Genomic DNA, 26,512 nt, shown 5'->3' on the forward strand with positions numbered 1-26,512 from the left:
AAAGCGTATCCTTGAGTCTGTTAAGCCATGAAGAGCACAAACCTTGGATTTGCGAAGTGGTACAGAAGAGGTGTAGAGGGGGTCTCGAAGGTCGAGCATGGAAGTGTGAGATGGGGCCACATCTGTGGAGTAGAGGTTGGCCCTGGACAGCCTGCTGGCTAGGTGGGCCTGGAGCCGCTGCACCTCCTCCTCCTGTTTCTGGAGGAGCAGCTCTGCTCCAACCAGACCTTCATCAGCTGCCCCCTCATACTGCCTACAGGGAGAAGAGAAGAGGAGTGATGTCTTGTGAGATTTGTCTTTTATTTAATGACTTTCTTTTTTTGCTTTCTCCATAAAAGAAATGCTTAAAAGTAGCAACATGAGGGGGATATGTCAGACACAATGTGTTTACACACAAAAGACACCAAATACTAGCTGATATGTTTTATTTTAGCATCAGGGGACGACAAGTGCTATGTGCAGTGGGACAGAATGAAAACATGTTTTTTTTCTGTTAGCAGGCATAGCAACAGCAGGCAGTTCTCCGTAATGCCAGAGATTAGAGAGATAGAGATTGCTGAATGTGGATGTTACATTAGATGACCTCACTAGTGAAGCATGGGGCTGACCCTGCTGCGCCACACCAGCTGTGTGTGGCCCAGAGGACCGAACTGGACAGCTTCATCGGTGGCACCCACTACTGTCCAAATACAGTGATTCAATAATTTGTAAAATAAAACTGGCTTGCAAATGAGTTTACCCTGAGCTACTGGAGTGGCAGAATGAAGATGAAGAATGCTTATGAATGAGAGTAGCTGTAGGTTGGCTGCTCCAGGGAGAAAACACAACACTAGTACCTTGTTTGTTAAATAGCCACCTGTATACATACAGTATGTGTGTGTTACCTGAGCCTGTTTGTGTTGTGACTTGTCAGCGACAGGGCATCATGTTCAGAGGAAAGTGCCAGCTGGGAGCCATACCTCCTCACCTCGCCTGGTTTCTTAGCTGGAAGACACATGGGCGTATTAGCTGTATACACACACACACACACACACACACACACACACACTCTCTCACACAAAGGCGTAAATTTTGTTTTCACATATACACAATCAAGCACACCCCTTCCAGAAGAAGACACCCACACTGTGGTGTACCTGCATGAACATGCATTGGAGGAGGTAGAGTAGTTATAGAATACTCAAATCAGGTCAAATCAGCGCCACAATGGGATCTCTGTTGTCGTAAGTTCAAATTGCATTCAAAAGACTACCATGGCATTACAGCAGCAGTATCAGTTAAGTACTGCCCAACTTAGTACATTAAGAGCCTTTCAATGCTTTAGAAGACTTAGATGACTTATTGTACGTTTCAGTTGAAAGTAATTCAAATAGCCTTTCTTTTTGAAACATGTTTAATATATTTTAGCCATTTCCAAATGAAACTGCCACTGTTTCCGCTGGTGTGTCTAAACTCTTAACAGCTGCCTGAGCTCAATGTCAAACTTTCATGGAACGGTGCAACCTGTAGATACAGTATTAAATGGAGTATGGGTCATCTAGATTAAATTTCACACACAATCTTAATTTCAGTCACACTGAAATTATTAGAAAAACAAAAGCACATCTAATACCACACTGCATGTAAAACTGCCTACATAGAGTACAGTATATATATATATAAAATATATATCATATATTTTGATATAATTAAATCTGTGTGTAGTTATATATTAAAAGTCAAATGCATCCCAAGTCTTACACTGGCCCCTGACACTGTGCTTGAGTTGCTGTTATGTTTATACTTTCTCTAATCATGTGCAACATCTCTAAACCAATGACAACTTGTACCGGACTGTCATGGTAACCAGTGAGCAAACCCTATACTTCATAAAGTCATGAACACAAAGAGGTGACTAAAAGAATCGCACTGGCCGAAATGAGTTTCTTTTTCAGGTCCTTTCACTAAAAAGGACAGGGGGACGATGTCAGGTATCCAGAAGGTATCAAAGTAGAATTTCTGTATTTAAATGAGCATGTTGAGGTGGTTTGGGCATCTGATCAGTATCCTTGAACTGTTAACCAGGATGCCTGAAAATTCACTAGAAGGAACTAGAGGATGTGGCTGGAGAGGGAATCTGGCTACTTTGTGTCCAAATAGTGTTGGCAACATAGAGGGGACTTCCACTTTCCATTCAAATGAAGCCCACTAACAGCCTGGAAGCCTAGACATTTTCACACTGGCAGTCTATGAGCAGCAACCAGCTCTGATATGATGTCAATTTGTGCAGTGTTGGCTGCTAAATATGTCACTTCCTGCCACAACAAAAGAGACAACAGTAGGACAGAGATATATAGATAGATAAAATAAATATAATTGTACTTACCGTCTCCGCCACCATCTCTTTATTTTATCAGTAGAAACTTGTATTGTTGTTTGTCTTGCATTGTTATGATTACTTATATTACTTTACTTCATGTATCTATTTCATTGTCTATTTTGTTCTATTAACTAATACTGTTAATCACATTAATTTTGTTAATTTCATTTCTTTCCTTCATTGTCTATCATAATTGTAACTGTGCTTTGGCAACACATGTCAAATGCCATGCGAATAAAGCCTATTGAATTGCTGTTCACAGTTGATGTGGTAGTTGGTGCAGCATTCAAGACTAGGGTAAGCATTAGTCTGCTGGGTCTAATACCACTAGAATGCAGTGTAAGTATAATAAGTACACAGCAGGACATATATTAATACATTTTTCCTGCTAACATGGTCATCTTCATCTTCAGTGGCTCAAAGCTCTTTCGCAACCCGGATTACTTACCATACAAGGTAGACCAATTATAAGCATTTCTCTGTACTCTCTTTTTACAACTGCCTTTGCTTTGTTCATTTCAGCGAGACACTGCAAGACGATGAATCCATATTCATGATGAATTGAGGCATTACAATTCACACAACAGAGGTTTTTTGGTATTGCTGTAGCTCAGTTTGGAAAGATAAAATCTGAGCTGCTGAGTTTTGCTCAATACTGCAGCCATATTTTTCTTTGCCACTTGAAACTGTAGGCCAGTCAGTTTCCCACACTATTACGATATTAACGTCTTGTCTATGTTTATTGCACAATTTCATTTTGCACTGACAGTGACGGCATGTTATCTTGTGCAATCCTACATAGCTAAGGACATGATCTAATTCCATTAGCAGCACCAGGTAGGTGACTGACAGCAGGTGACTTGGCAGCTACCTGGAAACAACAAAAAGACCTTTGCAGTGCTTCTCAAAATTAAGAGCGGTGCATCTCATCCTTTTTAGCCTACAAGGTGTGTCCTGTGAGGTTTGGCAATAAGACAGCAGAAAATCTGGCTTTGAGCAGGAGAGACCACATTCAGTGGAGACAAAGAATAATTGATATCCTTTGCCAGTGGTTTTCAAACCCAGGCTTTGTGGCACAGACCACTGCTGGTTTTCTTGTTAAATGATTCACTCACTGTTCCAGGTGTAAATCAGTCCTTGTTTAGATGGCTAAAGTGAAAACCAACAGGACTGAGAGCCATGTAGTCCCAGTGTGGCTACTTCTTTTTTTCCTGTTACCTGATTCATTTAGTCTACTGTAATGGGGATGTTATTACTGGACTGTTTTTTCATTTTTACTTTTGCTGCATGCACATAACCAAGAACGGTTTATACACACACACACACACACACGGTGTAGTATACCATGTACGCCTCCATGAAGAGAATAACAATGATGATAAAGAATTCTTCAGAGGCATCTTTTACCTTGCCTGTAGTCTGGATCAGAGGAGGTCACTGAGGGGCTTTCGCTGGATGAACTGTAATCACTGTGGTACCTCTGGTGGGTGTGGACTGGGTCTGAGTGAAGAGAGAGACCATCAGCCCATCTTTTAAAAATAATAGAATATAAACCATGCAGTAACATAAGAGGAGTCAAAATGATAAAATAAACTTCATGCACATGAGACAACTTAAAAATGGTTATATAGCCTTGTTTGCCATTTGTGAGGAATATTAAGGTGAAGCTGTTTGTTTTCAATGTAACACTACAAAGAACTTTACAAAAGGTTGCATCACTTTTCATAAGACTTGGACAGCAGGTGAACTGACAACTACTGTTTTCTTTTACAGTACTCTCTGACTGATAATTCCGAACCAGTTGACTAAAGCACACAAAGCAAGTATTAGTCATGCTGTTTGTAAACACTCCTAATGAAAGACAAATGTAACTACAACGAAAAGCAGCTTCTACACAAGTGTCCGCAGACATGCCTCCTGTCAGGTTAGACAGCTTTATAGAGGGCGTAATCTTCTCTTGCTCGACTGGGTGAACCACAGTAAGTACAGACCAGCTCACCACAATTATTTACTTTTCTCTAAGCAATGCTTCATAAATCCAATAATGAACTGAAAATCTTTGGCAACACAGGAAAAAAAAAAAAAAACAATTCTCAAAACAGTCTGAACCCTAACCTAATGTGTCATACGTTTCTCTTCCTGGAGTCATAGGTTTCTCTTCCTAGTACACAAACTTGAAAGTCCTGCCCTTCAGTATCAGTTACATAGCTTAAATGAGTGGCATTCTCTAGTCATTGCTCAGGCATTTTGGTTCAGAAGAGTTTCACAGTACAACAGACTTCTCTTTGTAATGATGCCTGTCGTATGTTAACATCATAAGTAAAATTGTGGCCCAACAGCAGCTATAATCTTACTAAGAAGGAACAGGACTAGTCAACTTGTCACTCATAATAGTTTTACATGCACAGATACCCACGCATGTGCACAGTCACCTGTCCTAGACTGTCCACTATGTTGCTATATGTGCGGTTATGATGAATTTGGAGGCCTACTGGATGAAGTGAGGAAGATAATGCAGAGAAAACCCCCTTTCTGTCACAAGAAGAGCCCACCACTATCAACAGGATTGGCAGGAAAAGGAAACCAAAACAAGATCAACTAATTATTTTTATGTGCTACTTATTAAAAATGTATTAAAATACAAGAAAAAAACAATCAAAATAGCACCATTTAATTTAAGTGACAGGCATTTACATCTATTAACCAGTCCCCATTACAAAACTCTAAACTGGTGGTAATTTTATAAGATTATCCCAATAAATCTTGCAATAAAAGAACATTAACTTCACTATTAAAAAAATTCCATCCACAGTTAATGTCACATGAGTGTCCTGGATGTGGCAGAAAAGACAGAACAGAACAGAAAAGACAATGCAAAAACCAGTTTGTTGGAGTTCACTTTGTTGTAGGCAGTTTGAGGTGTTGTTTTAATCTAAAGGTAATTTTTGACACTATAGATTGTACTTGTAAGAAAATATCATGTTATAAACACTGCTAAAATACCCAGTACCCAGCATACCCTATAATATATAGTGCATTATATTGTATGGCATATTGAGCGCAACAGAACCACACATGTAACTCCTGTGAAAAAAATGTTGTCACTGCGGTTAGGGGAGAAACTTCAATCTTTGTACAAATAATATGTTTCTGGTCAAGCCACAATTGTTTAATGTGATTGTTGGTCAGTCACAATTAACCTGAGGGTGAATCAGCATATTAGAGAAATCCCAAATAAACCTGGGATCGACTTTTCATTGTGACCTCAAAACACCAACTGCACCTCAAAGCAATGAGGGGAACGAGAAATGGAGAGGGTCACAGCTAATTAGAGAGATTAAAAGCGATATCTTGCTGATAATGTGAATGTTTCACTAAGCGAGCAAGGGAGCAGAAGGGTTAGCCAGAGGGTGACTGAGATAATCATGTACTGCATAGCTCCTTCTCTGTGCTCCTGCCCACTGACTGTTATATATAAAGTATTACAAAACAGATGAAGACAAAAGATCTATTGAATAAATTTAGTTGATTCTCTGAATCCTTTCCTGTTCCACCTTAAAGGAGTACACTTGGTAAATAGCAAGCATGCACACACATAAATTCACAAAAAGGCAATGAAAGAAAGAAAAGAAGAGGATTTCAGTCATTGTCAGCACGTTTTAGTAGTAATTAAATTTACTTTATGTGATGCTTAGCGAGCAAAAAGACCAGGGGTTCATTCATAGTTTAATGCTCCAACTTACTTCCTACTCAGCTCTATCATGTCTTTTTCTTAGTGAGTCACATTTTAACTGGAAGAGCATCGTTTCCAGGGAACGATTAATGTAACCTGCGTTTATCTCCTTACTTCTCTCTCTTTCCGCCGTTTACCTTATCTTTTCATTTCCTCTCCCACATCCCTGTTTCTTTTTCCCCTGTCCTTGATTCCCTGCAGATCTGACACTTCTGACACAAGCTTTCTGTGAGTACACAAATAGCTTCTATAGGCTATGGCCTTTTGGAGTTTTCAAACTGAGAAGAGACACAAACTCAGACTCTGGGGTTATTTAAAGTCCGGTAGTCCCAGGGAGAAAGAAGGAACTCCACACAAAGTTTCTACACTGCTTGTGAACCTTTATGGTGCTTGATTTAGACATTATGCATAATGTGAAGAGCAAATTAATCAGGTAGTTGATTAAAATGGATCATAATTAAATCTAATAGTCAAAAGCTTTTTATAAAAGCCTTACAAACACTAATCTTTCCAGATGCAGCCTCTGGAGTGAACAAACCAAACTGTAATATAATTATGAAAATTTTGGGGTTATATCGTTAACACCTCCCCTTCCCCTGAGGCAGCAGTGGTCTGTATTGTTGTCCAATCTGGACCAGCCCCGGCCCAAAGCCACATGACCTGCTGCCAAGTGCCGGAAAAGTCCAATAATGTTTGGAATTCCCTCATCCGCTATGCATGACTCCAATTACAGCCTCTAGGTCTGCAAGGAAAGTTACTGATTGAAGCACCTTGGCACCAAAAAAAAAAACTGGATGAGACACAGGAGACCAGGTATAAACATGCCCATGCACACACAGGCATGCACACACACAATGTTTAGTTATGTTCAATTAATGTACACACACAGAAGGCAGAGAAGCGGTGTGTAACTGAGTGAAACCTGAGAGCACTGACCACTGCTGCGCCATCACTTTCCTGCAGGAAAGAACAGAAAAAAGTAAGAGAAAAAGAAAGAAAAGCCATGTCTCTGCCAAGTAACACATCCACGAGGTCCTGCAAATCGTCTGTGCTCAATTAGGCCTCATTCATACTAGCGAAATAGATCTGGGATGGAATACTAAAATACTTTGGCTCAGCCTTCACAGTCAACCACAGTGAGTTTAGATGGGAGTAAACATTTCTTTGCATCAGCATGGTGTCTAATATCAACCATAATTTAATATTAATCAGAAGCTATTGACACAAAAAATACACAAAGATAATCCTCTCAATCTTCTCCAAGCAAGCCCAAGCATGCGCGCGCACACACACACACACACACACAGGTGGGACAATAGACAGGGGCTACCCACCATTCAAATAGTCTAGTTCTGACACTGCTAGGCAGAGCAACTCAGCTCCTCTCTTCACACCATCATATGAAATAAAAAATGCCAAGTGCCTCTGATTACAATCAGTAAAAGGCAAAGGCGAGGGAAGGAAAAGAAGGCAGGACTTGCTGGGGATAAAAAGCCACAGTCGAGGAGAAGAATGCCGTTGGTTGGTGGCTCAGTCGGCATTAAAAATAGCGGCCAGAAAAGCAGGGAGGCTGGAGGTTGGAGGGAGCTGGAGAGTGGGGAGTATGGGAAACCAGCGGGAGGAGAAAATGGAAGAAGAGGTAGAAGACAGTGGTTTATTATATGAAACCATTCATTCCTCATGCTCCTCCACTGTCCCCAGATGACCAGCAGGCCCATATAGCCACTTGTGACTCTCTGCACAAAACTAGCCTGCCTATGGAGACTTTGCTAAGAATTCAATAAGCTCCTGAGGGAAACTTAAAGCTCTTGGGGCTGACTGCTGAGGTGTTAAACAATTGTGTTGTGTGTGCTCGGTCTAAGCATGTGATTATAAAAAGATTGTTTTTTGAGTCTGTAAATACCTTGCATGTATGTGTGCTTATATCTGTGTGTTTACAGTCATGTTAGAAAAAAAATAAAAATAGTAAGGGACTTGGCTATATAGCATGTGTGACAGTTAGCAGCAGGCTAGAATTAAACTGGCCTGTAATTAGAATCAGCCATTTGGAGACCTCTGTACCAGTGACTCATACATTCTGTCTAAACACTGCTGCACAGCCACCACCAACAATACTTCATTCAAGCAAGCACCCAGCTCCCAGCCCACATGGTAGTTACAGATGGACACACAACCTGTAACTAGTCCAGGTGTCTGTCTGCTCACGTCATCCCACTACTGTCACTTTTTCACCTCTCAGATCAGCCCAGCTGATGGCTCCCTCCAGTGTTTTCACCCAAGCTGCTGTACCTCCTTTTATTGCCCGATAAATTAATTTTCAGAATCAGAAATACTTTATTGACCCCCGAGAGGAAACTTGGGGATTTTACCTCCCAGTTTGACATTTCCTATATATCTTAATGACACAGTTGGGACCTTGAAAGGCTATGTTTTACTGAAGATTTTCTTCATTGTCTAAGTAGCAGACTAAAGCTGGGAGCCTCAGTGGGATTTTCAAGCTTGAAGTTGTGGGCCACCTTACACATAAGATTGATGTAGTATCTTTACACGTTGAAGCCCACTCACTACATGTTCTGACAAAGTAACGACATCATACATTATACAATAATGACACATGACCAAGCTCAGACCTGTCACTAAAATCCCATTATCCTGTAATATTTATGACCAGGTGACTGTTGTGCGTAATCTGTTGCAATGAGATAAAAAGGCGGAGATAAAGGAAAGAACATTTCAGCTTGCTAGTCTCATATGGGACACCTGGTATTGTTTGTGTGTGTGATTGTATTAAAAGACAATCACTGATGATTATTATTTGTTAATGGTGAATTCCTCTCCAACTATCAGGAAAAGCCAAAAATGGCTGTTTTCTTGGTCAACTTAAAAATGAAGAATATCCACAATATGCCATGTGCACAGTAAGGGTCAGGTTATGCTAGGAAAAAAAACAAGTTCATACGACATGTGGTCCTAACTCAGTGTAAGGCAAAAGTGTTAATGGCTGTTCTGAACGGCCACACTCAAAGGTGGGGTGGAAAGTCAGCTGTCATAGAAAGGAGGGGAAATATGATATTGTTTAAATATGGGGATAATGGCACACATTTTCAAACAGTCTCTCCTGGAAGGCATTCAGTGTTGCACTTAGTTGTTCACGTAAAAGAAATAGTTGTGTAAAGAATGAAAAGAGAGCTTGAGAAGGAAGTTCGAACCCTGACTACTTTTTCACCTCTGCATGCCTGGCTAATCACAGCGTGAAGTGAGTGTTTCAAATCAAAACTTGATAGCAAATTTATCTCAGTGTTGGGACTGAAAACAACTGCTCATCTTTACTGCACTTTTATGTTAAGAAAGTATACTCACCATCCACTGCTTGCCTTAGCACCTGAAGTTTCCTCTGTCTCTCCTTTATCCTGTCATAGGCACCGGTGAGGCCTGAGCCTACCGACAGGGCTGAGTGGTGATGAGGCTTCCTACTCTTCAGCCCACCAAACTCAGAGTAGCGAGAATCCCTCTCCCTGGATGCCCGCAAGGGCGATTTGCGCCTGCCTATGGAGTGGGTACTTATGGCACTGCTGCCTCTCCGAGCATCCTCCAAAGCCCCAAAACGAAGAGCCTCTGGGTCAATGTAAGCCAAGTCCACAGAGGAAGCCCAGGTCTTCCTGGCCTGACTAGGGTCCAGGTCCCCACTGTGGAAGGGTAAAGACCTCCGGTCCAGTTCCACGGGCCGGCCCTTTTGCTGGGGGTGAAGGGGGTGCAGATAGGGATAGGAGTGCTGGTGCTGGAGTGAGGGGGGTTTGGGGTAGAGTTCTGTGTGGGACTCAGAGTTGGGGTGATAGTCAGACAGAGAATACTGTAGGGCTGCCTCCTCATCCCCCTTCAACAGGTCCTGGATTGGCAGAGAGCCCATGGAGCGACTGAGACCCCGGTTAAGAGACGTCTGCTCCTGAGTCCTGGCTCGGTAGCGCTCTAGAACCCTGGGTGCAGCACTCCTCCCTGAGAACAGGAGAGAACCAACGTTTTATTAAACCATGAGCAGAATCTCACACTGCCAGAACTCACAGCCTCAAAACACAGAATAACACACTAAATCTTCATCTTGAATAGTAGCAAAGTAAAACCATTTAGCTGGTATTCAAATAAACCTGACTGCAAACAGATAGCATTTCTTAGCATATCTATTTTTGATATTATGATATACACAGTATGAGAGACAATCTGAAATACACAGCATTCCAACTGGATAACATCATTAACACTACGCTCATTTCAGAAAGTGGTATTTACGATGAGAGGAGGACCTAGAGAGGATTAACAAGGATTTTGATTTGAATAAATACAGTTCGCTTCATTATGTCTAAGTGCCTGTCCAACCCGGCATCCATTTCTAACAGCATCAGCATGACATGGCAACTATACACAGCACTGTTGACTGTAGACTTCCCCTCCATTGCTCCGATACCCTGGGTTGGCCTCAACAGAGTGAGCACCTGCAGCAGGCCTCTCACAGCCCCTCTACTAAAAGATTAAAATTCAACCAACTACAGTAAATTAATAATTGGACAGGCATACAGTATGTCCTCAGATTCCCTAATTAGTCATACTAAGTAATGTACAGTACAATATATTGTGATTGACAACCCTGATACTGCTTACATAACATCTAATAATCTAGAGCAAGACCACAGCTACATGTTTATGTATGCTGGTTTGATGGTTAGAGAACCAGATGCCTTATTACAGAAACGCCCTTATTCTTAAATTCTAATTTCAATGTTTTTAAATCCGGCTTCAAATGAATTTTTCATGGTTATTTGTTGGATTAGATGGTATTTAATTAGAATTAGTAGCACCAATATGGAGTTTCTGTTATACAGCCCAAGGGGTGGTAATGTAGCTGCCATTAATGGCAAATAAAACTAATTAATTTGTAAAGTAAACCAACAGCACAAGGAAAAGCAAATCATTATTTAAAAATAAACAATAGAACATACTGTGCCACAATAACAAAATTCCTGGCACAGGCACCCAACCCATCCCTGTGTCTTTCTTAAAACGGAATAATGAATGTTGCTTTCTTTGACTGTGCATAAATTTCAAGTTTGCCTTTCCAGACAAGCCGTATATAAACTCTGCCAGTGACAGCTCTTGTTTTAGAGAGAAAGAAATAAACAGAAGGCAAACATGCATGAGCAGGAGCAAAAACAAGAGGAAGAGATGCAGAAGTGAGAGAGCAGAAGGAGATGTTAAGTCCTGTAAAAACGCTGCATGTGGTGGTTTAATCTACAAAGCATATGCTTGGTCTTAACAGGGAAACACATCAAAGACAGACAGGCTGTCTTCCAGGAACTCGGGGGAAGCACACAAGGACTAGATTGAGCAAAAAATGAAAAGAAAAAAAGACTTTTCTCAACAGGATGTACCCCCTCCCAAAGTCAATGGCTGCCACAAGTTTTTCAGCAAATACTAGTGTAACTATCATATGACTACAGCAATGAAGAAATGGGGACATAAAATATCCAACATAAAAAAAAGACAGTGACTGAGTTCCCCTAGCAGCAATTACAACTTGGAACTACTGGCATACAGGAGGGAGAGAGCTGCTCCTTGAGAAGAAAAGAGCTTAGGAACTGAGTAATACTCTTTGCATGTACTTTCCCTAGGGCTGGCTGGTGCTCAACCAGGGAAACAAAGCACTGATACAAACAGCAGACAGACAGCTTCACTGGTGACTTCAAAATATGCTTCTGTAATCAATGCCATGCCGTGCTTACATAATCGGGACGACAACGTTTTTTGCTCTGCTCTCCTTTCCATGGCCTGGAAAAATGCCGGAGTTCTCTCAGAAACCACTGGGAAGATTTGGTCATATTTTCCTGAATTAAATCTGATTTGAGGTTGCAGTGTGTTGTTCCTCATCTAGTTTCGATTCTTTCCCACAAACTCAGAAAGTGAGGATGTAAGTGATGAATAGCTTGACAAACAGGGAAGGCATTTACATCGTGTTCTCCCAAAATAAACATAACATAAATGTAAACAACTTCCCAACATATAAACAGTATGTCAAACAACACTCGGCTCATAAACTCAGTTTATCATTATTAAGTAAGAAAAGATAATGCCTATTTAGAAAAAAATATTCTCATCATTATTATCTTAACAGAGCCTACTAATCTAGGATTTGGTGATTTGTTCTCGTCTCTTCTTCTTTATGCCACTCAAATGATGAATTCACACAACATAGGATAACAAAAACAGCAAGTGTTTTTGAAAACTAATAGAAACCAGACCCCTTTATCACGAATCATTGGCAGCCAAGAAATCTGAATCACTGCGTAAAATAACTAGTAACTGCTCAAGTTGCTGTGTTCAATGCGTGTGTGCCAGTGCAGCTCATCTTACCTGAGGGCAAACCTTTGCCCCTCAGCCTCTCCCGAATCTCCTTACTCCGCTCCGGAAGAGACTCTCTATCAGTCAGCAGACCATCCAGCTGAGAAAAAGACGGCGAGAGTGGAAGTAAGAGAGAAAGAAAAACAAAGAGCAGGGGTGAAAAAAGCAGGAGAGCAAGGAGGGAAAAAACAGAAGTTAGTAGGGTAATTCCTTCTGAGAGTCATCCGTCCTGAAATCATGTTCTATCAGCATGAGGCCCATTATCTGTTGTGTAATTAAACATATTGTGCTTTGACGGAGCAGATAATAGTCTTTTAACTTACACTTAACTATAAAGCTTGAAGCGCAGGCTTAATGGCATAACGCCAAAATAAAAATATAGAAAAATAGACAGGAACAGACAGGATTTGACCTACATTAAAAAAAACTTTGTACCTGGGAAAGGCTGCCAAGTACCAATCGGACCAGTTTTCTGATATAGGAGAAGGGAGGGTCACAACTGGAGTTTCTAATGTGCTTGCTGCAGATGTCCAGCACCGTGCGCAACGACATTCGACTCAATGTAACATCATCACACATGTTGAGAAGCAGGCTGTTTAGGTGTTCCCCCAACTTCATAGGCTGCATAGCAAACAGAAAGAAGACAGTTAACAAGAGCACTATGTACTGTCAAGTGACAAGCTCTATTGCTATCTCTGAATCTGATATCTGTATTATCTCGTTGACTTCCATTGTGTTCTGATAAGGAAGCAGAGCTTAGCCTTGCCAGCATGGCATAAACCCATCACCTACTTTAAATGTCCATTTACTACATGTTTTATATTAAAAAGCTAAGCCTCTACTTTTAACTCAAAGTGATGTTAAATTATTTGCTTTGTCCATCAAAAACCAGAAACATGGTAAAAAATTTGTGTTTGACACATTTTGCAGAGTTTTAGGTATATGACACTGGGGGTGGTGATGCTGATTTTAATCATCATCTCTAACCCGTGGGCGGTACTTTCTGAAAGGTGAATGCAGATTGTGTTTTATACCTGGCTGACTCTTACCGCGATATGAATGCATAGTGAGCCAGACCATCTCCAGAGGTCTCAGTAGATTCAAAACACATTCCAGAGTGCATTTACAGCTTGCACCTTTTCTTCTTATCCGGATGAAATATTCAGATACAGATCACATTTTAAAAAGATTCCAGTGAAAAATAGCTTTCAGTGGTTATCAGGCATTTGGGCTGCAAATTGGCATGATTAAAATGTTGTTGTTCTTTAAATTAATAGTACCACCAATTATTAAAAGTTGTATTTTGCCACACATTAGTTCCAGCAAGGGTACTGTCCACCTTCTCATTGTCCCAGTGTGACTGGCAATGTTTGAGTAACTATGAGTTTGTGTGATGCCAAAATCACTACTGTTGAAAAAAAAAAAAAAAAACCTTGAAAAAATGTACTTTGAGTGTAGCTATTCCAGTGAACATTATTAACTGTCTCAACTCTTAATATGCTTGCCAAGTGCACTAGTTAAACAACTGATGTTATGCATATCTTCAGTCAAATCACATGACCATCAATTTGCAAGAAGACCCCACTTTAAGATCACTTAATGCTGATATGCTAGCATCTTGTTTCCTAGTGCCAGTCCAGTTGGTTTGGCACTGTTTGAGATACCCAGTGTAGTGAAAGTTATTTTTTGTAAACATAAAAAGGCAAAAATTATTAAAGTTTACTAAAAATAATACATGAGCCTTTGTTACCAAGTGTAAATATGGTCCCATATTATAACCCCTATCCATTTGGAAGGAAGTATCCTTGGTAATGATTTACCTGACTTTGGGGGATGTCGTAGTCTGCTCCCCAGAACAGGGTCATCCCAAGAGAGTACATGTGCATCTGCGAAAAAAACTTAAGCTTAATAGGCATTATACTTCATTCAATCTTGCCCTCTTAAGAAAAAAGTACAAACATTTTACATAAACAAACAAGAGTAAAGCAGTAGAGAGAACCAAAAAAAGATGAGGAATGTAAAGATTTTGTTTCATTCAGATAAACTAAACACTGAACCTTATTAAAATAAGTCAAACTGCCCTGTATGAAAGAAAGAGGGACAGACTAAAGCTCAATGACCGCTGGAGTATAATAAAAGTTGAATTCATTCTTATTTGGAAAGGAAAAAGCAGGGGCTTTCAGCCTAAATCCAAAAACCTTTTTCCATTTCCCTCTCCTTATTACTCTGCACTCATTGCTTGGGAGAGGAATCACTTCCCCTGAATGTTGGGCTTGGTAGAGGAAAGAATAATTCAGGGATTGCCAAAGAATGCAACATAGCCTTCAAGGTCTTTCAGGAACAGAGCTCGGGTACACACTCACACTCTCAGAAAATGTGGAAATTTAAAAGCCACTCATTAAAAGCAACAATACCACCCCAAATGTTGAAAAAGTTAAAGGAAAATCGTGGCACTCGCAGCTGACGTATATTTACCCAAAGTCTCTGATAATGAGAGAAACAGATTATATATATAACTCAGCTGGGAGGCAGGACCAGGGCTGGAAAACTGACTCAGCACAAAACTGTGTTGAGGTCTGTGGGGCCGAGCCAGAGACGGGAATCCAGTCATGCAAGATTTTAGCTCTTCTACCAAAGGGGTAGAGTCGAATAGAGGGGGCGTGGTCCTGTGCATATGTAAAACAAGTCGTGCATTGCAGGAGACGACTTCAGTTCTGAATGTTGCTACTACACAATGACGATAACTGGAAGGGGACCCGCTCCCTCTGTAGATATAAAGGGCCCCCCCCACCCCCCCACCCCAAAAAAATATGACTCACAATGGATTTAGCCTGTTACAGATTCTCAGTGTATTAGTCCTAGGCCAAACTGTAGAATGCAGCAATTTTTAAAACCCAAATAAAACAAACAACAAGAAAGAAATAACAACAGCTTCATTAAAAAGGTACACTGTGGAGTTTTTGACCACTAGTAGAGCTATAGAGCAATGTTTTGTTGAGTGGGTCCCCATTTTGTTTGTATCTCGTGCATGTGCACGTGGACGCATATGCACGAGCAAACAGGTGACATGATACATGTTCCTGCCAATGGTTTCACATTATTCCACTGACCGACACATGGTGGTAATGTGCCAAAAAATGTAGCAATGTACCAGCAAAAGGCAGAGAAAAACACTGCAAGCTAGCAAACATGGATGTAGACAATGGAGGTTTCAATTTTAAAAAATTATTTGCTTTGCATGTATCAGGAAGGAAAGGCATTCAACCGAATGTGTTTTGTTGAGAAACGCTGAATGTAAACATGACTTTGTTCAGAAGATAACTCCACAGGACACCTTTAAGGTACTCAACCACGACTGTGGTTAGACCAGACATCTCCAAGGGTCAAAAAGAATGTGAAGTTTAAACTAAAAGTTATCACCAGGATTTTGCTATGACATATCATACATATGAGCATTAACAAAAGATTTGGCAAAGGTGATAAAACTCACACCAGCGAAGCATTAGTAGATGTAGACTAAACAGTTTGTAAGGTTCTGTCACAACGTGAGTTATGTAGAGGTTTATACCTTCTCTATATCAGAGACGGAAGACAAGGAGACCCCTTCCAGGACCTCTGGAGCCGTGAAGGCTCTTAAGTCCTGCTGGGTGACATACTCGTCTGTGAATGAGATGTTGCCAGAGGGCATGAGCAGGAGGGACCAGGGAGAGATGATGAAGCCCATGGCTGCAGGATCTGGAGAGAGAAACAGACAATTCAACTACTGGAGATATGATCAGGAACAAAAACAGGAAAACAAATACAACACATTGGACTTCCATTATTTAAATTCCCAGCCATTCTCATACACACACACAATATGAAGTACTGTGTTTTCAAGCTTGATACTAGCATCAAATTTTGTCTAAGCATTTACAGCCTGAATGCAGCAACTGTAGACATATCCAACCACAGTGGATGTTTCTTGCTAAGGCTTTGGCGTTTATGGAAACTCAAGATGATTGAAGTAAACAAAAACACATGTTGCTTTCTTAGCCTGCAAGAAAATAACTGTTGAGGCATAGAAGCAGAAAGGAATGGCTACACAGCGTAATTCTCTTTTCCTACGAAGCCACAGCCAGCGCTATGGTTAGAGAACGTTTTAAAAATATACAAAGGAATGTTTGAGCAGTGCTGCAAAATTCTTTTCTTCGACTGATACTTAACTCTGAGAGGAGCAGCGAGGCGAACAGAGGAACTGGATTTGAGGCACCAAATATCTGCTTTCAAAAAGGTGGAATTTACAAAGTAAATATAAGTTTCCTGTTTAAAACTCATGTGGAGATCTTACTCAAAAGTAGACTGGGTTACTTACTAGGTGTCTCCCACACAAAACCTTTGCTATGGATAAGCAATGAGCAGAAGTGCATAACTCTGAGCAAATTAGTTTCTTGATGGATAACAAATAAATCAACAGTTTCAATAAACTGCAGATATAAACAGAAACCATACCTGATGTAAACTGACTGTTCAACCTGAGAGAAACCAAAACTTTCAAAACATGACTTTGGCATGCACCATTTGATTCCTTACTCACTTCAAAAGGACAGCAAATTGTACAACTGTAAATTCTTTATCCTTTAACAATGTAGTATGTCAGGCTGATTAGCTGCTATCTGAGATAGGGAATAATTCTTTACTATTAAACTAAAAGTAGATGCTTACAAACTGTACAGTGTACCATGCATTCTATTCCACAGCAAACGTGCCATTAAAGTGACAGGCTGGCAGATGTAGAGCAGTAGTTTGCCTTGGCAGAGTACCAAATACAGGAGCAGATAGAGAGACAAACAACACTCAATTTTGGAAACACTCATTTCTGTTTGATCATTCAATATTCTATAGACAAAAGCATGAGGAGGAATTTATCTAACAAAATCAGAAATATTCACACATTGCTTGTTCAAACAAATCATTCTTATACAAACACAGTAGTAACTAACCGCTGCGGTTTACACGCAGGGAAAAAAACTGTGCTGGTGGTTTAGTGTTTGACAATGTGAGTCTTTTCAATGCGAGTCTGAAAAGTGTCTGAAATGTCATGTAGGTTTGCTAAGTCCTGACATCCTGCCATTCACTTTTCACTGACACCAGACAGATAAACAAAATACATCTAAAAGTATGAAATTCACTGCAAACATTTCATCTGCTTCAGCAACATTGGCTTTTCTAGTTTTTATGCTTTTTAAGCAAAATCTACACTTCTCCATTACTTTTAATAGTTGACCAGGACTATCTATCTAACAAATTTAAATGGTTGCCATTATTAATCCACTCTCGTGGTAAACATATTTCTTTACATAGCTCAGAAACTCTATAATAGCTGGTTCCAACATCTGCTCTTAAATTTTTAGCTTCACTCAGCAGGCTAAAACTGTACACGAGAGGCCACACTTTACTCAATATAGCAACACAACTACACACTGAAGGAAAAAGAAGGATGTGTTAACAATTACTGCAGCACAATACCATGCAAGGATTAAAATAAGATCATCTAAAATACTCCAAGTATCCAGCCTTGCATTTGTTCCTTATGTTCATAACTTTATCTCAGAAGCCTTGATGACTGATATACAAGAGCATTTGTGCACAATCCTCTTGCTGTAAATGTGACCTCAGCATAAAAGGCATATTTTCAAGCCACACTGATGAGAGGGAATTCCTACAGCTTGCCAGGATTGTCTGTAATGGAACCAGTCAGCAAAACTGGAAGTTGAGGTTAAGCTGGTTTATGCAGAAATACACATGACTAAATCTTAGTTACCGCTTCATGGACATTCACACAGCCAATGGTGAACAGTTTTGATGACACAATTATGGCCAACATAATCAGGTGCATTGGAGTTTCGTATGAGACTAGGCACCACCCAAACTTTTAACAACTCAGAGGGCACTACAGTGCCTGATGACTCACATCCTGTCCGATGTCTCCAGAGTTAAACCTCCCTTAGTCACCCGTTGTTGAAGTTTACTTGAGTACAAAGACACTCTGGAAATGGGCAGCCTTATCTCTCTTTGGCTTCAAGGACAATCACAGACACTTACAGGCACAAATGACTCACAAAAATGATTAAAACAAGAGAAACAAAACTGCACAGTCAACAATTGTAATAATGACACAGAACCAGTAGGCAACAAACTGACAACGAAATGAGTGATTGAATGCTATGATTTAACTGATAGCAAGCATATTTTTCCCCCCATATTTTAGTCCAAGTGTGACTGAAGCTAAATTGTGAAGGACGTGGACGACGAAGGAAGTGTTCATCTTGTTTGTTTTGTTTTGAGTTGCTTCTTTTGATGTGATGGGTTGGTTTGGATAATAAATCAATTGTGCAAGCAACAATATTAACAAATCATTTTAGAGAGAGAGAGAGAGAGACAGTGAGCGTTTCCATCAATTTGTCAACACAAAATGGCACCTGCAATTCATTGGATCTGGACAGCTTTTCATTCAGCTCCTTCATTTAAAAAAAGTAGTGGACAGAGTAGTAGGCTGTTCAAAAAAAAGGACAGGAAGGACATAAGAAAGTATGTAGGTCAAATAAATGTGGACTGTGTTTAGTGTGTATGTCCAATAATTTCTAGGAAACATCTTTGCACATGTTCATACCTTTGTGAAAGAGTTCTTGGAGGCTCTCAGCACTCTGACTGAGCACTGCCCAGACCTCCTCCTCCTGGAGCGGACCTCCTCGAACCTCCAAGGCTTCTGCCAGAGACACATGCATCTTCCTTGTACAAACAGAGAAAGAGGACAACTGATTAACACCAGAAAATGAACACACAAATACAAAAATAAGCTTTAACCATAATTTGGAGAAAAAGGCACAGGAGCCTCTAGCACAAGGTCAAATCAGGCCAGAAAGCACAAAGAGCGATCTGCACATCACATATCCAGTGCTAATCGGAGAATTATATATACACCCCTCAGGCTTTTTATTCAATTTCTCAGGCAAGTCCCAATTTTCTGACTGTGTCAGTAATCAAAATGTTCTCGTTAGAATGAACAACTGAAAATAAACATTCATTTTAGGTGAGAATTATAATCCTAACACAAGTCTAATCCTGTAAGAATCCACACCCCACTTGTCCTGACTGGCCTCTAAGATGAAAGCAAGTAAGCCCACATTGCCATTTCACTACAATAACCCTAAGCATTGATGCAGTTAATACCGATTTGGAGCGTAATTTTTTGCTCTCTCATGCCCTTGGGCTAACTCCCACATCTTCTAAATGAAAGCCGTCTTATTATCCTCTGCAATTGAGGAGGTAGCACAAGCACATGATGTGTGCATGCACACACACACACACACACACACACACACACACACACACACACACACACACACCTCCTTTCTTTGAGTTACACTAAACAAAGTAGCAGTTTATTACTTGTAGTTAAGATAGCAGCTTCTAACTGAAGTGGACACTAATCTAGAAAAGCAAAACACCACTTTTCTGGTGTAGTCGTTTTGCTTGCGGCTCTACAAATAATAAATAATACACACTTCTGTTACCTGATTACATGTCATAAAACTAAAACTGGATCAAGCTCAAGCTAGGTAGTTTATATTATCTTGTGGATGGCAGTGACACAGCAAATACAGCTTTTGGTGTATAATATATGTAAATATATGAACCAATATCAAACAAAAGTACATCTACAGTACTTAACATGGATTTAGATTACAAATATGCCAATCACGCTATTCTTAAGAGAAACTTTGAATTCACTCATGTGACCCATAGGCTGGCTGTCTTACATGATTTGATTTTCGTATTTTTTAATGTGAAGTCACAAAGGTAAGACACCCGTTTTTAGGTTTCAGTGTCTTTTCTCAGCTGTAACTGTCTATAAACCAAACAAGTAGTCCAAATTTGATGGGGATTTGTGGGCTTAAAATGCCATAAACCAACTGAAAGTTAGCCATACGGGACCCTGAATGAGAGAAATTACACGTTAAGTTCATCTCTCCTATATCACAGCTTCTCTCTAAAGCTCCTGTGCTGCAGTGACAATGAAGTCTAATCTCAATCCAGTAATGACATGATGCAAATGTTAGCAAAACAGGAAGGTTCAGTTTTGACAGGCTATTTCAAACTGAACAGAAACTATTAGCTCCTTCAGCACACTACAAACACACATACATACAATACTTGCAGGTGCTAGAAGTGTGTGTGTGGGGAGGTGGTGATTGCAAAAGAGGACTCTACTAATCTAATGGCGTAGAGAAAAGCGTAGGGGTAAGGGCATCTGTAGCTTTGCATGAGACAATAAATATAAATAAGTGACATGTTGATTTCAAGGTATAAAAATGGCATAAAACAGAATATTTGACAGCACTGACATACCTTTGTTTTGATTACACTGGTGCATCTTGACAAGCCAATAATAATTTCATAATAGAAGAGTATGAATAACATCTCCAACCAAAGTAAGTGTGCTGGATTTTCCATTTCACAATGGTCCACCAAGATTTCTAAATTCAAAAGGTTTTATTTGTCACATGTTCATATAGTATGTGCAGTGAAATTCAGGTTGGCATACTCTTGAGGCTGTGAAAAAAAGGCTATAGTGTGCAATAACAAATAATACTTGAATATGGGGGAAAATAAGAATTAGATAAATAAATTAAATAATAAATAAATTATAAATATATGTTATATAAGTATTCAAATCTGGAGCACATGGACCACACAAATTTCCCCGTGTGGGATAATAAGTGATCTGAATCTGAAGTGCTAAAGTATATATTGGACTGGTGTGTAGGTGGGTGATGCAGTTTTTTCAGTACACAAAAATGTAAAATGTACATGCAGTGGTGTGAAAAAGTGTTTGCCTCCTTCCTGATGTCTTTTTTTTTTGCATGTTTGTCAAGCTTAAATGTTTCAGATCATCAAACAAATTTAAATATTAGTCAGAGATAACACAAGTAAACACAAAATGCAGTTTTTAAATGAAGGTTGTTATTATTAAGGGAAAACAAAACCCAAACCTACATGGCCCTGTGTGAAATGGTGATTGCCCCCTAAACCTAATAACTGGTTGGGCCACCCTTAGCAGCAACAACTGCAATCAAGCGTTTGCGATAACTTGCAATGAGTTTTTTACAGCGTTGTGGAGGAATTTCGGCCCACTCATCTTTGCAGAATTGTTGTAATTCAGCCACATTGGAGGGTTTTCGAGCACGAACTGGCTTTTTAAGGTCATGTCACAGCATCTCAATAGGATTCAGATCAGGACTTTGACTAGGCCACTCCAAAGTCTTCATTTTGTTCTTCTTCAGCCATTCAGAGACCCCACAACAACATCCAAAGAACTGCAGGCCTCACTTGCCTCTGTTGAGGTCAGCGTTCATGACTCCACCATAAGAAAGAGACTTTTGTTGTGGTTTCACTGCCCAACCAGACTTGATTATGCAGACAAATCTAAAATCCATCTTTCTTTGAAATTACTCGAGTCACTTCTGAAATTATCTTTTCTTCTTACTATAGAATACTGTTGTATATAGTAATGCTGGAAACCTACCTACTAGTGATAGTCTTTTTATTCTTCCTCCAATTTTTCTCCTGCCCAACAATCTGGACTTCAAAAACCCAAAATTTAGAGCACAGCTTCTAAATTTTCCAATACTTAGCCACAAAATATGACAGTCAAATATGACAGTCATGGTAGTATATAAGAAGAAACTCTGTTTTTATTCCTTGACTGAAAACAAATAAATTTTTTCAAGGTTGACAGATTTTCTGATGTTTTGAACATTTGCAAACCCACATTAAACACAGCAAAGAGTATATTTGGACTTGCCAGTTCACAGCTTTCACCCAGAATTTTATAAATCAAAACACAAAAACAAAGCAGATGAAAACATATGCAAACAGGAAATGAGGCATAATTCCTATGCAAGATCAACCAAACATCACTCATGTCTGGGATGGGTACCAAAGTACATGAGACCACATTTAATCATCATTCATTTTCTATAGTACCACTATCCTTAAAAAACCTTAAAATAATGCTTTAAAACATATCTTCTTTTCCAACTTTTTTCCAAGTAAAGCCAAATGACAAAGCTGCAGACATCATGTCTGTTCCATAGCATTGGCAGGTGTACAAATTTGGCTAAAAGACACAAAAGATGCCCAAAATGCTTACAAGTTTCTGTAACTTTCCGAAATCTACAATCATGGACATGCAGCACGATTGGACAGGTGAGTAAAGATGAGAAAGTAAGCAGGGTTTGAACTTCTATCTCACACTCTCTCGAGGGAAGAGTCAGGGGATCACCAAAGTCACCAGGTTATATGAACTTGTCTGTATTAAATTATAGTTATTGAGATTTTTCAGTGGTGGACTGACCGCCAGACAGAACGTTGCTATTCCTACAGCCACGTTGCTAGCATGGCTAAAAAAATACCAAAGTTGACTCAACATTTTAAAAAGAAGCAATGCACCAGTTTTGCTGTGTTTGACATTATGAGCTAAATTTGAACATATCACTTATCCATAAACTCTCAGCATAAATTGGGTCAGCAGCCTCATTAGTGTTATGGTTTTATTTCTGAAAGTAATATGTGAAACAATGCCCTGTCTATAAATCAGAGTTTGCAGAAGATAGTTAATGAGTAAGCATGTCACAGGCCTAAATGTTTATGCAGGAATGCAGGTTAACCATTCTAGTCAATGGGAGGCGTGAAGTCTGAGGCGAAGTGGGTTACTACCCATCTTGCTCATTACCCATGAGAATGGGGAGAGCGGGTGCTGTGAGGAGTGATTGTTTTGCGGCCCTTGTTATTTCAACAGAGACCTACAGTGGAATGTTTTTTATCCGCAGTGAGGCTGCTGTGCAGGCCAGCTCCTCTCGCATTGGACCACGATCCTGCTCATTATTGAGGGGGCTTAGTTAGGAGGCAGCGTCCCAAAACAGCAAGAGCAGACAGCCTTCACTACTTCAGCACCTCATTCTGTTTTCCAATCAGTGGGGATGTTTGTTCCCAGGTATTCCCAATTATTCCCACACTATAGCTAGAAAGAAAAACCTAAACATGGATTAGTCTGCTGCTGCTAAGTGTTTGAAAGTCTTAGCCACAGTCACAAGGATTTTAAAGAAAATAATCCTGGAAATGTGATACTGCTGCTCTTTACTCTGCACTTAGGTGAAGCTTTTCCTTTCATCCCACCTTCCTGTCAGTGACACAGCAACAACCCATGAAATGGATTTGAAAACAGTCCCCTGAAGAATTGTACTTCAGCGGAGTAACCAATACCAAAAAGGTACAAATAATTTCAGCTTCTGCTGCTTTCTTTCAGTGCTCAACCCTCTATATTTGCCAGGAACAAAAAGATCAGAAAACCAAGCACATCTTTCTCTCTCAAACTTTTCTTTTATCCTAAATCTTTTGAAAACTGAAGTAGCTGCACTTTCTAAGCAATCCCCCATAAAAAACACCAGATTCCACTTCTATTTCCAAAAGCATAAGTCGTAACATAAGATATGAGAAGGAATTTGTTCATATCCTCCAAACATCAGAACTGTGGTCTCAGCTGGCAAACAGATTTGGAACAGAAGCCGGTGAGAAGAAGTGCTCTGCGCCAACATTGAGGTGAAAATCTTCCTGAAGTCATTCATGCCAGGAAAATTCAACAACAAACTCTGAGTGAACCTCTATTCCCAGAATCATACTGTATTTAATGCAGCCTGCAAGCACATGATTCAAATTCAAAACACACACGGTGTCTAGGAAGACCGGGATCAGAATATCTTTTGTACCAACATGACGATGATGATGTAAGGACTGATGTTTGTGTAACAAACCAAAACCAGACTGTATGCTATTACACTTATAAAATGAAAGCATATAGTAAAATAACTGCCTCCTTTAATGCTTGTGAACATACAGTACTTGATGAATTCCTTACTGCATAACTGTGACAGGAGTTCAGAGATTGTGGTTGCATTCACAGCTCTGTCTTACTAAAATTGTTTGTGAAATAAAAGTAGCAGGAATGGAACAGAAGCGGTGACTCACCTAAATAAAAAGGGAAAACCCACTGGATGGTTTTCATTAATCGTAACCCACTTACAATTTAGTCAATTAGCCGACATGCTTTCCCAGAATATCTTACAATGAGTTTAACACAAGATTGTTGAACACTGGCCATTACAACACTGAACCTGGTACCTTCCAGTTATGGAACCAGTTATGGTTTCTCTAACCATTAAGCCTGGATGTTGGTGTTTTGTTTTTCAGCTCAGGCAGGGTCAAGACCAGCCAGAAAGAGAGCCATGACTATTCCATGATTATCAGCCCAGCTCTGGACCGACGGCCCTCATTTCTCATTTTGGTCTCGACCTCATCCGCTCCATTTCTGTTAATCACAGGGTTGCTATGAGTACCATGACATGCAGAGCATGGTTTTGCAAAACCTCACTCCACCCCCACCCCACCCCAACACACACAAACCCAACCCACTGACGATTTTCCCCATTTTTTTCCTATGATGATGCTCACACCATCACCATCATAACCACTTTAGATGGGGATGTTCATCTTGCTCAATCACACAGACTCACCACCTTGCTCTTTAGTCTTAAATAAGATATTCAAAACCCTCATGACCTTTGACTGCTACTTTTCTATGGTAATGAAGGGGGAGGGGGTACAAACTGCCTTCTTACAACCCCCATAAAACCTTCAGTCTGTAGTGACACATTATGCCTCTAAAAGGCTTTAAACAGGAGAAAATCAATTGCTGAGAATGGAATGCATGTTGCTGGTGGATGAACGTGGTGAAGGCAGTTAGCCAGCTAGACACCCTGTTATTTTTGTAGTGGTGTTTCCTCCCTCCCAAACTTAAAATACAGTGACTGGTGTGGCCCCATGTCAGACATCAGTATTGTTGTGACGTTAATACAACATAACGTTACAGCAATACTTTCAGGTCGATACATACTAAATATCAACCAACAGACAACATAAAAGTAGCTAGCAAACAGCCGTGTCACTTTTTTTTCAGATAAAAGAAGAGTCGGCGTTTGAGCCTCACAAGAGACTCAATTCCTCAGTTTTCCCGGGGACGGTTGCTGGCAACCGTTACGCTAAAGTTTGCTACAAAACAATTCAGTTTTCTACATTAAGTGCTTAAAACGAAACTTACCAGGCGAGAAGAGCTACAAAACCACCTGAAGAAGAAATGTTCGTACTCCGACGAGGCTATGAGTGCGCACACAAACGGGACCAGAGGCCATCCCATCCACAAAGCAACATCTTGGGCAGCAGTTTACTATGCGGCGAGGCAGACAGGCAACAGGTTTAACTTTCCACAGCGCATTCAGCTATAAAAATCCGCTACACTGCAGGTTTAGTTTTCCGAAGCGTCGCAATTAAAACAAATACACAAATCTCTTCTTTGGAAATTGCTCACAAGTCGTTTTTGATGGCCACTACACAGCATTCAGCTCCCCTCAAACGCAGCCAAGTCACCATTACTGCTGAGGATCGGAATAACTCCTCCTTTAGCCCAGCTAGCGTGGGCTGGCTGGGAGTAACCAGACACCTTACTATGGCTGTCCATTGGCTCGCTGTTAGGGGACTGTCATTTAACCGTTTCTATGGTAACACACACAACTGGGAGTAAAATGTACAGTGAACTTGGATCCTGGAGGCAGAATCTGATTTGTTAAATGTTTTCTATATAATATAATAATACTAAATTTTATTTATACAGGACGTTTCTTAACAAGGTTACAAAGTGCTTTAAAGAAGAAAAAACGTTTGTATAGACCACACACCCCAAAATTATTTCATATAAACTAAAATCTGTTTCAGTGAATTTTTCTCAGAAAAAGTCAAAGAGGGAAGGGCACTGAGGTATAGATCATGTGGGTGTAAATTAGACCAAATTTGTTACTCTGAAGATAAGCTATTTTACTCTGAAATCATGCACACATTAGACTGCATGTATTTATTTTATTTTATATTATATTATTCAA

The 26,512-nt window shown here is 40.0% G+C and overlaps 1 protein-coding gene across 6 annotated transcripts in view; it reads right to left on the reverse strand.

Moving 5' to 3' along the window:
- The window catches only part of ptpn13 (protein tyrosine phosphatase non-receptor type 13), a 46,781-nt gene extending 20,697 nt beyond the window's left edge, over positions 1 to 26,084 (reverse strand). For 4 of the 6 annotated variants that reach the window (XM_044173844.1, XM_044173846.1, XM_044173843.1 and 1 more), the window contains exons 1-10: positions 25,678 to 26,084; positions 19,132 to 19,246; positions 16,048 to 16,214; positions 14,300 to 14,365; positions 12,915 to 13,100; positions 12,492 to 12,579; positions 9,453 to 10,085; positions 3,767 to 3,859; positions 885 to 984; positions 43 to 253 (exon numbers count right to left, since the gene is read on the reverse strand). In XM_044173844.1, coding sequence (XP_044029779.1) covers positions 43 to 253; positions 885 to 984; positions 3,767 to 3,859; positions 9,453 to 10,085; positions 12,492 to 12,579; positions 12,915 to 13,100; positions 14,300 to 14,365; positions 16,048 to 16,214; positions 19,132 to 19,246; positions 25,678 to 25,773 — 1,755 coding nt within the window. In that variant the 5' untranslated portion in view covers positions 25,774 to 26,084. Of the gene's footprint in view, positions 1 to 42; positions 254 to 884; positions 985 to 3,766; positions 3,860 to 9,452; positions 10,086 to 12,491; positions 12,580 to 12,914; positions 13,101 to 14,299; positions 14,366 to 16,047; positions 16,215 to 18,432; positions 18,453 to 19,131; positions 19,251 to 25,677 lie in introns of those variants that run through there. The other 2 variants (XM_044173845.1, XM_044173847.1) reach the window with 2 other exon arrangements.
- Positions 26,085 to 26,512: the final 428 nt, after the last annotated feature.

This window comes from Siniperca chuatsi, linkage group LG18, assembly GCF_020085105.1.
Source record: "Siniperca chuatsi isolate FFG_IHB_CAS linkage group LG18, ASM2008510v1, whole genome shotgun sequence".
In the NCBI taxonomy this organism is placed as follows: Eukaryota; Metazoa; Chordata; class Actinopteri; order Centrarchiformes; family Sinipercidae; genus Siniperca; species Siniperca chuatsi.